Source organism: Marmota monax, unplaced genomic scaffold (assembly GCF_021218885.2).
Source record: "Marmota monax isolate L192 unplaced genomic scaffold, Marmota_monax_Labrador192_F-V1.1 WCK01_AAM20220418_F8-fsc00007, whole genome shotgun sequence".
Classification (NCBI taxonomy): Eukaryota; Metazoa; Chordata; class Mammalia; order Rodentia; family Sciuridae; genus Marmota; species Marmota monax.
In genome coordinates this window covers 22,986,299-22,997,134 of record NW_026692781.1, presented here as the reverse complement: position 1 = coordinate 22,997,134, position 10,836 = coordinate 22,986,299, and the positions used below count along the sequence as shown (strand labels likewise).

Sequence of the window (10,836 nt, the reverse complement as noted above, 5' to 3'; positions counted from 1 at the left end):
ACAGGGTTTTAACCTCTGACAGCGAGATTCATTGTGGAGCAAGAGCCAATCATAGATCCTGACGACACTTGTCTCATCTAAGTTGGAATATAAAAAGCCACTTGGAATACAGTATAAAAGATTCACTGGTGTGGCAAGTTGTCTCTCAGACTGTACGTGCATTAAAAGTTTGCTTGGGATTGCTCAAAAGCAAAAGAAAAGCAAAAGGAAAAAAAGAAGAACCAGGAAAAGGATTGTATTGGTTTTAAAATCATGCGAAAGCTGCAAATCTATGTTTATATTTACCTGTTTATGCTGATTGTTGCTGGTCCAGTGGATCTAAATGAGAACAGTGAGCAAAAAGAAAATGTGGAAAAAGAGGGGCTGTGTAATGCATGTACTTGGAGACAAAACACTAAATATTCAAGAATAGAAGCCATAAAAATTCAGATTCTCAGTAAACTTCGTCTGGAAACAGCTCCTAACATCAGCAAAGATGCTATAAGACAACTTTTACCCAAAGCTCCTCCACTCCGGGAACTGATTGATCAGTACGATGTTCAGAGGGATGACAGCAGTGATGGTTCTTTGGAAGATGATGATTATCACGTTACGACGGAAACAATCATTACCATGCCTACAGAGTGTAAGTAGTTCTGTTAGTGTATATCATCAGTTCTGCTGACTGTTGTTCTAGTGTTTATGAGAAACAGATCTATTTTCAGGCTCTTTTAACAAGCTGTTGGCTTGTAAGTAGGAGAAAAAAAAGAGGTTCTTTTTTTCAAGGTTTCATGAGAAATATATTGAGACAAATATGCTGCATTATTTATTTCCTTATAGAGGTAAAAATCTAAAAAAAAATGTAGAGCATTAGTATTATTCAGTTTACTATGGAAAATACAGCATGCTTATACTTTCACTGATTAATACTACCAAGAGAAGGACTGGGAAATACCACAAGCAATGTTAAGAACTTACATAAAATTGTAAATTGCATTTATTTGTCCAAAATAAGCATTTATAATAAGTTTTTCACTAATCATAAGAAATTTGCTGGATGTTTAAGCTTATTTGAGCACTGCTGTGCACCTAGAATGATTTCTGTTATTTAAAACCATCTTTCATAATGTTTTTATGTTCTTAATAAAATAAAATACTTAATTTTGAAAGCTCTTACACCAAAGAGTAAAATAAATTTAAATATTTAATTTAGTAAGGGCATTGATAAAGTAAATATAACCTAGAGATAATTGTGAGCTAAGTATCAGAAAATGCCTAGGAAATAAATATTTTAATCGGGTAGGTTGTGACTCACGATGTCCTGTACCTTGATCATAATACTCTTATTGAGAGTACCCAGTCTGCCTATTTCTATGCAGGCATGTTGTCTAATAATGTTCTAAAATATTTTATTATTCATGAGAGGGAAGACTATTAACTGTAGTATCAACATTGTTTCTGAAAGATAATATATTTCATACAGTTTTTTTTTCAGTTAGCTCAAAAAGAATACTTTCTTCAGGAAGGGGGGATAGGCACCTTGATAGAGAAGGCATGACAAGAAAAATTTTTGTGCCATGTGTCTGTGATCTTGCCTTAATAAAGCACTTTACATACTTTAAACCAGACTGAAAGAGTTTCAAATTATTTTTTCCCTTATTAAGTACCCAAATTACAAAGCAATAAATAATTTTCATTTAAGATTCTGCTATCAAATAGTCCTGGAATAGCATTGCCTTATTTATTCACAATTTTGGAACACCAGAAGAGAAGAAATTGTCAGTGTTTGTGCCTACAGTGACAGGCTGGCCCTAAAGACAATACTTTCTAACTTGTGAGACAACTCAAATATGACATCTAAATTTTTTGTGCTAATTACCTGCTTAATTTTGTTCCTTTGAAAGGCTATTCCAAGGCCAAGTGTAACAGATGTAGTAAATTTTCTGCTCATTCCTGAGGCTCAGTAAGTTGCTCAGTGTGTCTTGTCCCCAGGTAATTCAGGCCTGGGGGAAGGGTTCCTTCATCCAGACTGATTGGTACAGCTGCTCAGTAAGTGTAACTACTCAGATTCCCAAAGAATTCTAAGTGGATGTTCCTCCACAGTGTCTCTTGTTCTCTCTAATCATCATCATTTGAAAATTTCATCCACTGCTCATTCCTTTATAAAAGTTTCCTTAGTCCTTAGTTCTCTGGAAGGGGAATAATTCCTCATAAATAGCTGAAAATACATGTATCTTAAAAACTCTGAACAGCTAGAGTAATTATTTTCTTTGATATTTTTCTGAGTTATGAATGAAGTTCTACATAGTATTTCATTTTGAAAGACTACCTATGCATACATTATCCCAATGGTGAAAAGTGATATTAATATGGAGGAATTTTATTCATTTTAAAATGGGAACTCATTTCAATAATTTTTTCTTATTCATTTTAGCTGATTTTCTAATGCAAGTTGAAGGAAAACCCAAATGTTGCTTCTTTAAGTTTAGCTCTAAAATACAGTATAATAAAGTAATAAAGGCCCAACTGTGGATTTATCTGAGACCCGTCAAGACTCCTACAACTGTGTTTGTGCAAATCCTGAGACTCATCAAACCCATGAAAGACGGTACAAGGTATACTGGAATCCGATCTCTGAAACTTGACATGAACCCAGGCACTGGTATTTGGCAAAGCATTGATGTGAAGACAGTGTTGCAAAATTGGCTCAAACAACCTGAATCCAACTTAGGCATTGAAATCAAAGCTTTAGATGAGAATGGTCATGATCTTGCTGTAACCTTCCCAGGACCAGGAGAAGATGGGCTGGTAAGAGATAACTTAAAATAACATTCTAACTACTTTGTTATGTTTTTATTCACACTGTGAACAAATAATAGTGAAAATAATTGTCAATTTCCTATGCTTACAAGCTAGACAAAAGTATCTTACCCCAACGGTAGCCCCTGTACCCAATAAATGTAGGTTTCCAATTTCATATCCTATGAAACACTCCCTTGCTACTCTTACTTTGCATGAAGATTTTAGAAAACAACCATACCATGGTTTTTAACTTCATAAGGAGTTCTTTTGAATTGGTAATGAAATATAAAGTGGATCTCATTGATATGATATATGATTATATAAATAAAAATAAGAACTCTATAGATTTTAATACATACCCAACAAATCAGAACATTTTTCTCTCATTTATTTTTCCCAAATGTGTTGAAAAATATTGTCTTTACATAAAGCAGAAAAAATGAACTTTAAAAATTTTTTTGAGTTATGATTATACTTAAATTGTTTTTATTTATATCAATTAACTAAGTATACATGTAGGATCATATTTTACAAAATATATTTAAGGGCCTTCTGACAAATATGTTCAGTACTTGCAGGATGTTAACATACTGGTGCCTGTGTATATTACTTTGTGGAATACCCCTAATAAAATTTCAATTTCCAGGCTACTTAACCTTTGATACCTAGCTTGTTTCTGATCTGCCTTAGCATTCTTGTGCAAGAGTTTACTTAGGAAATGCCAACTAATTTAACATCGGGCCAAGGGTGACAATATTTTATATATTATAAAAATTGATTCAAAAAATTTAGAAACCTAGTATAAACTTAGGGTAATTTTTCTAGCTTATGGAGTCCTGTTGCTTCTGTTTCTAAAAATGTTTTTAATGTGACCAAGTATTTTTACTTCTCTCTATTGGCATAATTTTACAACAGAAGATTATACTTGGAAACAATAAATACAAGTTATCTTTTAAATCTATAAATGGTCATGGCTGTAATTATATAATTAGTAAATCAGATCTTCTATAAGTGAAAACATATTGCTTAAAAGACTATATAATTTTCCAAATGATCTATTTTTTATATGTGCTACTTTAAATATTATTGACTTCCCAAATGATATCACTCTTTTTGACAATCTTAAGTAATAACAACTACCTGGTCCATTTTCATTTTTATACAAAATTAAAACTACCAATTATTTAGGAAAGTATTCTTTTCTATAGGTAGTATTTTAATGATCAAAATGTGATAGGTTTTAATTATAATTAAACAGGTGGTAAATATGATGTATTCCTCAGATTTTTCCACTTAAAAGTAAATGAAATCTTACATTGAAAGATTGGGGCAGTAACAGTGCTGGCAAATTTTATTATTTAAATACCTGAACAGAAGTATTTTTCAGTAAAAGACTAAAAAAAAAAAGGACATTATTATGTCTTCTTATAAATCTGTCTTTCCCTCCTTCAGGGATTCTCTTTTGAACCCAATATATGTGGAACTACCTTCAACACCCTACTTTCCTTTCCCCCATTATAATCCACACACTGCTCAGAGGTAGCTCTTTGCTCTGGCTTTGACATCCATGTTTCCCTGAGTAAAGACCTAGGGAACACTGGATGGATAAGCATACCTATCCCTCCAGGAATCATCAGACTTGTGTAGTCAACACACAATAAACAACCATGAAAAGGGGAAACTCATCTCTTTCCTCTCTTCCTCAGTCTCCTTCCCTGTCCTCCCTTTCTTCCCATAAAAATTTTCAAGGCATCTATTTTGTGCCTTGAAAATCAGGCAGTCTGATAATCAAATCAGGGAAAACAAAAATTAAAAAAACAGAATGAACTGACCGTAGAAAAATTTGTATTATTGTTCTATTCTTTGAGACATAAGAGGAAACCCAAGCTTAGTGTAAATTAAAATTCCTCAATACCATGCTTTTTTAAAAATTAAATGTGATATAAACAAATGATTAGTTTCTTCTAATAATGACTTCGGAAGTTTCATTAAGTTCTATTAATATTACTAATTATTCTTTCCTTTACACACAGAATCCCTTTTTAGAGGTCAAGGTTACAGACACACCAAAAAGATCCAGAAGAGATTTTGGGCTTGACTGTGATGAGCACTCAACAGAATCACGATGCTGTCGGTACCCACTAACAGTAGATTTTGAAGCTTTTGGATGGGACTGGATTATTGCACCCAAAAGATACAAGGCAAATTACTGCTCTGGAGAGTGTGAATTTGTATTTTTACAAAAATATCCTCATACTCATCTTGTACACCAAGCAAACCCCCGAGGTTCAGCAGGCCCTTGCTGTACTCCCACAAAGATGTCTCCAATTAATATGTTATATTTTAATGGAAAAGAGCAAATAATATATGGGAAAATTCCAGCCATGGTAGTAGACCGCTGTGGGTGCTCATGAGATTTATATTACGTTCATAACTTCCTAAAACATGGAAGGTCTTCCCCTCAACAATTTTGAAACTGTGAAATTATGTACCACAGGCTATAGGCCTAGAGTATGCTATAGTTACTTAAGCACAAGCTACAGTATATGAACTAAAAGAGAGAATATATGCAATGGTTGGCATTTAACCATCAAAATAAATCATACAATAGGAAGTTTTATGATTTCCAGGGTTGTTGAACTAGAAGGAGATCAAATTACATTCACATTCATATATATCACAACAACAACATAGGCAAGGAAATTAAAGAAATTCTCCTTGTGTTCTGGTGAGTTGAAGGAGTATGCTTTAAAGTCTATTTCTTTACAGTTTCACTTAATATTTTCAGAAAAAAATCTATATATATAGTATTGGTAAAATGCAGGATTGTCATATATCATCATTTGAAACATCCTTATTCATTTGCATTTATATTGTATGATAGCATACTTGGTAAGATAAAATTCCACAAAATAGGGATGGTATGCCACATGCAAATTTCCATTCCTATTATGATTGGAGAGTACATTAATAATCCATACCAATGGTGCTAATACAATAGGCTGAATGACTGATATTAGCAGGTTTATCAAATAAAAAACATTTGGTAAAATCATAAGTTTCTCCTTTCTTCAGGTGCATTTTCAAACACCTCCAAATGGAGAATGGATTTTCTTTAATGAAAGAAGAATCATTTTTCTAGAGGTAGGCTTTCAATTCCACAGCATACTTGGAGAAACTGCATTATTTTAAAAGGCAGTCAAATAGTATTCATTTTTATTAAAATTTCAAAATTACACTCTGCCTTTGCAACATTGTAGTTTTTATGGTAAAATTATGGAAATGACTGATTCTATCAATATTGTAAAAGACTTTGAAACAATTGCATTTATATAATGTGTATACAATATTGTTTTGTAAATAAGTGTTTCCTTTTTTATTTACTTTGGTATATTTTTACATTAAGGATATTTCAAATTAAGTATTAAGGCACAAAGACATGTCATGTATCACAGAACAGCAACTGCTTATATTTCAAAGCAAATTAGCAAATAAAATAGTGGTCTTAAAACTCCATATGTTATTGGTTAGATGGTTATATTACAATCATTTTATATTTTTTTACATTATCAACATTCACGTATGGATTCATGATGACTGTATAATGTGAATGTGAAATTCCAATGGTTTACTGTCATTGTATTCAAATCTCAACGTTCCATTACTTTAATAGTATAAATATTACTAAGCATACCAAAATGATTAAATCCATTATCTGAAAGGATAATAAAAATCATATCTCAATAAGAGCTATTGCTTTTATTTTCTGATTTGGTAATGAATATATTTCTGCATTTATTTACTTTTATTTTGTAAATTGGGATTTTGTCAACCAAATTCATTGTACTTATTACTAAGTGAAATTATTTCTTACATCAATGTGTAGAAGCAACATAAATTAAAGTGTTTTCACATCTTTGAAAGACATAACAGTTTTATGTTATAATAATTAAGTTGATTTCTGATTTTCAGTTTATTATTAAAGTCTAATGGTTTCGCACAAAAGTTTGTTCAGAAACTTTAGGTCATCTGCTCTTATTTCTTATGAGTCAAATTCCTTCTAAATTGGTCCTTATCAAGTTGTTTTACACATACAAAATCAATAATAATTATGTCTGTTTCATTTCCCTTTATCTTGACCTGAAAACTATTTATATGTTTTCATAGGTTCAATTTCCAAATGCATTGCATTTGGCAAGGGTGTATGGTCCTAGAGTTACAACAAGTTCTACTGAAGCCACAGAGAAACAGGGAAGCTATGTCTTTTTCCTAGTACTTAATGATAGTGACAAATTTATCTGAACATTTGGGTCACCAGTTTTCAAAATGAATAGCAAAACAGTTACAAAGTACCTGAAAATCCACAAGTGCAACATATACATAAAGATTTTTGAAGTTATTCTTCTCTGCCTCCATTAGTTTAGAAACAGCCATAAAGCTGTGACTAAGTTTAATGGGGTGATGACTAAAATTCTACTATGTTATGATTTTGAAACAAATCATTCATAATTAATATAAAATATAATAATTTATATTTGCATAATAACAGAAGTTTAAATTCAAATGCATTATGTACTTGCTTTATAATTCACTCTAATAGTACTTATTAAAACAGTAACATAAAAATCCATATAAACTATCAAATGATCACTTTTTAAAATTAAATACATGAATACTATCAATATTATAATAAAGAAATTAAAACACAGCAATGATATGCAAGTTATGACTTTCCTGGCATGTGACATATGGTGCTGAAATTTTATTTCCATGGTCATTCAATTCCAGCTTACATATTGCAAAACACATTAAGGTAAATTATTCTTATTTTGGTCATCCCTGAGGTAAGATGTTGAGCAATGCAAAATGGTACTAAATTTAGTTCATTCATGTCTAGATGGCTTCTTGCAAAGGAAGTCTTCAAAAACTGAGTGCATTTACTTTAGATATCATACATGGCTAAAAGAAAAATTGCTTTTGGTGCCATTTAAAACACTAGTTATAAGGAATACTTAAATATATTCCCTATATTAAAATACCTCAGTAGCATATCCAATGAAGAACATAGATGCTTTAAATGTAAGACTTTACATATGAGGCCTTGTAGTTTATCCGATGGGCATAAAATGCATGTAGAACAGTGGCAAACAACTTCCTCATTGTATAACTTATAAAGGTTTAATAGTTCACATCAGGCTTAACATTACACTAAATATTCCGGATACAGAAATATATAGCTTGGCAATGAAACAGACATATATGCTTAGTTTTCAATGAGCCCAGTTCTAGATTACTATAAGAAAGAAGGTTTCTAATATTTCAACAATGTTATTTCTGCTTCATAATAAAGATAATGTTTTAATTAAACACATGTCATATATTTACTTTCTTTAAAACTGAATTTAATAAACTTTACTTTATTAGCTCTATAAATGTACTACAGGCAAAACGCTATTCATTAGTATTCATTAGTATTAACTCATAGTATTAGTATTAACTCATTCTTAAAAATAGTCTCAAATTCTGTTCCTAAGGAGATCTGTTGGAAGTCCACCTGAACAAGACCAACAGTTATTTGATTCAATTAATCTTAAAGGTACCTTTAAACTAAATTCATAAAAAAGGCTATATACTAATTCACCCCTTTAATCGTTTTCCTAACCATTCAAAATTATTCTTTTAAAACTTTTCCTACAAGTGTTATGTCAGTTTTTTTTCCCCTAATGTCTTATAAAGGACCCTATTCAGAACAAAATTTGATTACGTAGTTTTGGCCATAAATCCTCTACAAGAGTTTCCCAGATCCGCTCCCACAGACACTAACTCTGACTAAGAAGCTAAATGTCTCTTGGCTCTATTCCCAGAGAGCTCAGAATTTTGGCATTATCTCAACCAGCCAAAAACCAAATATATCAACACAAGAAAGTGCCCACATGATGCCATCAGATCCTCATGATGCTGAGATAGAATTCTGGAAGTGGAAATTAAGCATAAACCCCCGGTTTATAGAGCACACTAAACTGACTGTGGGAGAAAATCCAAATTGTTAAATGGAAATAATCAGGAGGTCACTAGGCAACCACTTGGCTTCAAGCTCCAAGAATATCTTCCTGAAAAGCTGCATACTTCTCAGGCAACTCAAATAATGGAGTGAATTATGTAGATGCCTGCACTCTAGGTGAAGGATTCTACTGAGGAATCCCAGGTCATGTTGGGCTCTGAGTAAGGCCAGGTGCCAGAGGTAAATTATAGCAAAGAAGAATGGATGAAGGTAGTCCCCTGCTACTTGTAGACATGACCCAGCAGTCAGTAAAACTGTCGCCAAAGTTAGAACCTACCAGGACCTGTGTCTTATAGTAAATAAATTCTTTACAGCTCCAGAGACAAACAGAATTCTAAAGAAGCTGCATAGAGTTGATGAGAATCTAACTACCTTCCCAACTATGCATAAGGTAAGCTGCATTCCTATAAGTAAAACATATGGCATGAAGAGGGCCACTCATGGAAGAAATAGTTCTGCAACTGAAGGGCCAGCAAAGCTCTTTCCTTTACTGATAGAGATATACAGACAATAAATACTGAGCTCATGCAGCTCATATTAGTTGTTAAAAGAAAATAAATTTAAAATTTATTTAAAAGAAAATAATATATAAAAGAAAATAATATATTTCAAATATAGAGCAGTGGTTATAACAGATTTAGTAACAGGATACTCAAATTTAAATACACAGTATATGTGTGTAGAAATATGTATATACATTCTATACACATATTTATTTATTTAGGATACTTTTAGTTGTGAATAACAATAATCCCAATTCAAATATGGCTTAAATCATTGAGAAATGTATTGTCTCATATAGGTTCTAATGTAAGACCCCTCTAGGTATAATGTAGCCAATAGCTCCATAGTATCCATGAAGATTTTTCTCCCTCTGCCCTCTGTCATCCTCAGGGTATCTGCTTGACCCTGGAGTTGTCTCTGTGGTTAAAAGATGGCTGCTCCAGTTACATGACCATGGCCGTGTATACTGAGGAAGGGGGCCAAATTGTGCACACGCGTGCATGTGTTGGGAAAATTTTACTTTGCAGAGTCAAAGGATATGATTATCTTTAACAGATAATTCAACTTGTATTCTGTAGAGGTCTTACTAACTTATATTTCCATTAACAATATATGAAACTATTTATTTTCCCGTACTTTCATTGCTCATATTTCTGGTCTGACAGGTAAAAATGGAATACAATCATAATTTTAAAGACATTTATTTATTTTGAATGGGGTTATTAATCATTTCATGTTCATGTTCAAAAATAATCTGTATTTCCTTTCCTATTAACTTTATATTAACTTTATATTTGCATTTGTCCTATTCATTTCCATTTGTCTTTTTTCATTTTTTTTTTTTTTTTTGTAGTGCTGGACATCAAACTGAGGGTCTTATGCATGCTAGGCAAGCACTCTACCAATGAGCTACATACCTAGTCTACTTTTTTTTTTAATGAAGAATTTGAAAAAAAAATTGTATGATGTCACATATGTTAGTCTTTATTTCTGTCTTCTGTTTTTCTTTTATTTTTTTTTTTGGTCATATTTAGAAAGGCCTTTTCCAGTATGTTTATATTCTGACATAGAGCATGTTTAGCATTCTTTATTTTGTAATACTCCCATCATTTTGTTATTTGTTTTTAAAATCTTTAATCTCAACTCTATTTTGTCACAAGTATGAGGTAAGAATTCAATTTACTTTTCTTCAGGTGACCATGATAGCTGTCATCATTTATGATAATATCTTTGCTGACTTGAAATATGGAATGGTGCCCAATGGATAGTTATCCTAACAACTACGTGGATTCATATATCCAAAAGGTCATTTACATAGAATTTAGCAATAACACAGGAGACCTGGGGTAAAATTAGGAATCTTCTTGAAATCTAAATACAATTAGTGAGGACGAATGTTAAAACAGTAGGATATGATGATAACAAGATTTCCCACCAGACAGAAAATACCAGTAACATCCCTACCCATTTTCATTCATTTGTTACATCTA

General features: G+C 32.0%; 1 protein-coding gene across 1 annotated transcript; it reads left to right on the top strand.

Moving 5' to 3' along the window:
- Positions 1 to 114: 114 nt before the first annotated feature.
- Positions 115 to 8,148, top strand: Mstn (myostatin). Its single transcript, XM_046447424.2, has 3 exons — positions 115 to 625; positions 2,414 to 2,787; positions 4,815 to 8,148. Exons 1-3 carry the CDS (start codon positions 253 to 255, stop codon positions 5,193 to 5,195), a joined length of 1,128 nt encoding a protein of 375 aa, XP_046303380.1. The 5' UTR covers positions 115 to 252; the 3' UTR covers positions 5,196 to 8,148.
- Positions 8,149 to 10,836: the final 2,688 nt, after the last annotated feature.